This window comes from Melanostigma gelatinosum (assembly GCF_949748355.1).
Source record: "Melanostigma gelatinosum genome assembly, chromosome: 3".
Lineage (NCBI taxonomy): Eukaryota > Metazoa > Chordata > Actinopteri > Perciformes > Zoarcidae > Melanostigma > Melanostigma gelatinosum.
Window position 1 is genome coordinate 21,214,558 of NC_136636.1, and position 1,898 is coordinate 21,216,455.

At 43.1% G+C, this 1,898-nt stretch overlaps 1 protein-coding gene across 1 annotated transcript; it reads right to left on the reverse strand.

Annotated features, from left to right (window-relative positions):
• Positions 1-416: 416 nt before the first annotated feature.
• On the reverse strand, positions 417-1,669 carry LOC306775030 (adenosine receptor A1-like; the record flags this gene model as incomplete). Its single annotated transcript, XM_079265236.1, has 2 exons — positions 417-1,074; positions 1,341-1,669. 2 exons carry the CDS (start codon positions 1,667-1,669, stop codon positions 417-419), a joined length of 987 nt encoding a protein of 328 aa, XP_079121362.1.
• Positions 1,670-1,898: the final 229 nt, after the last annotated feature.

Genomic DNA, 1,898 nt, shown 5'->3' on the forward strand with positions numbered 1-1,898 from the left:
TTTAACTCAGAGTCAGATGAAATATATTGAGGACCATGTGTGTCCAACACAGACATAGTACAGTATGAGGAGAGTTCTCAGCCCAGCTCTGCTTAAAAACTGACAGCAGTGGAAACTACACATTATTTGTTGATAGCAGACAAGAAGTAAATCTTCATAAAAAAGTAAAGACTCACAAAATATATGTACAGAACTAAATGCTGAACTAAATACAGCTAAAAAAAAAATGGCTAACCACAAACCTATAGGAATATAGTGTAACTGATAACAAAACTGATACTGTGAATCAAACATTTCTACAATAAAAACATGCGTCAGCTAAATAAAATACATTCTGATGAGTCAAATATAATGGATAGGCTTTCATAATTTTTCCTGTATAATCATTCATTAAGAACAACTAAGGAAAACTGCCGTCACTCATCTTTGGCCACGCTGTTCAAGTTGCTGTTCCTGAGATTGTTGTCAGTCGTCTGGCTTGTCTGAGTTCCTTGGTTTTCTTCTCCCCATGCGATAAACTCCCTCCAGAGCTTCAGGTACGCCGTCTTGATCTTTTGTATTTTGAACGTGTACACCACTGGGTTTACAGCCGAGTTGGCGTGAGAAAGCAGGATGCCAACATAGAAAGCTATTTCTGGTACATCGTTCGGCCCCCCAAAGTAAACGATGCAGTTCATAATGTGGAGAGGGAGCCAGGACAGCGCAAACAGAGCCAAGACCAGAGACAGAGACCCGGCCAGCTGCTTCTCTTTCTTCAGGTAGTTCTGAGACTGCTTTTGGGGACTGTTGCCTGGTTTCTCTCGAAGGTTTCCTCGTATGGTGCAAAAAATGTAGCCGTACAACACAGTCATCACCAACAGCGGTGTGAGGGTGCAGAGAAAGAAGTTGAAGTAAACCAGATATGACATGGGGATCACAGCTGTAAACTGGCAGACAATAGTAGAGTTGACTGAATTGGACAAGGTTTTGTGGTTGTACCATCCGAACATGGGAGCAAAACTCAGTGGTATTGCAACAAGCCAACACGCTGCTACCACAAGCCGAGAATGCCTCTGTGTTACTGTCCTTTTGTACCTAAAAAGAAAAACACTCAATTATTGATATAACCAATTCTTTAAAAAAATGCACGGTGCAACTACAAACTATATAAAACCGTCATGAAGTCATTGTTGCAATGTACAGTTAATCAGTGCCTTTATAGTGTAGGCCATGCAAGAAAAAGGTCAGAAATTAAGATTGAGATAACACGGATGAAAACATAAACCTTGTGATTCAAAGCCATACTTAGCAGCACTATTTCACGTTTCTCTGCACAATAAACAATCCAGAAAAAGTCTCACCTGAGCGGGACATACACCCGGAGGAAGCGGTCCACTGCAATAGCCGTGAGACACAAAACTGAGACGAGGGTCAACAGGACGACCACGCAGCTGATGAAGAGACAGCCGTGGAACGAAGTCGTCACTCGTCCGTTCGCCATCACAGCCAGCGGTATGGCCACACAGCCAACCATGAAGTCGGCCACAGCCAGACAGACAATGAGGCAGAAGGTGGGCTGTTGAAGGCTTTTACTGGTCCACAGCGCCAAAACAACCAGCACATTACCAAGACAGCAGCTGACAGCGATCAGCACCTCCAACAACGTGTAGATCACTGGTCCCACATCCATTGTGCTTCCTCTCTGGTGGATGTTTGACAGTGAATGGTGCTCAGAGAGTCCGAGCATATGCTCTTGTGAAACCTGTGAGGAAGTCCTGAGCTTTTTAGCAGTTTATTTTTATTGTTATAATAGACCATACATACCACATTTCTACAGGTTTGACAATAATCTAACTGCAGTTTCAGGTATATGAGTCATTAAAGAACAAGCTATCTGGCCAAGTAAGCCACAAAGCCAC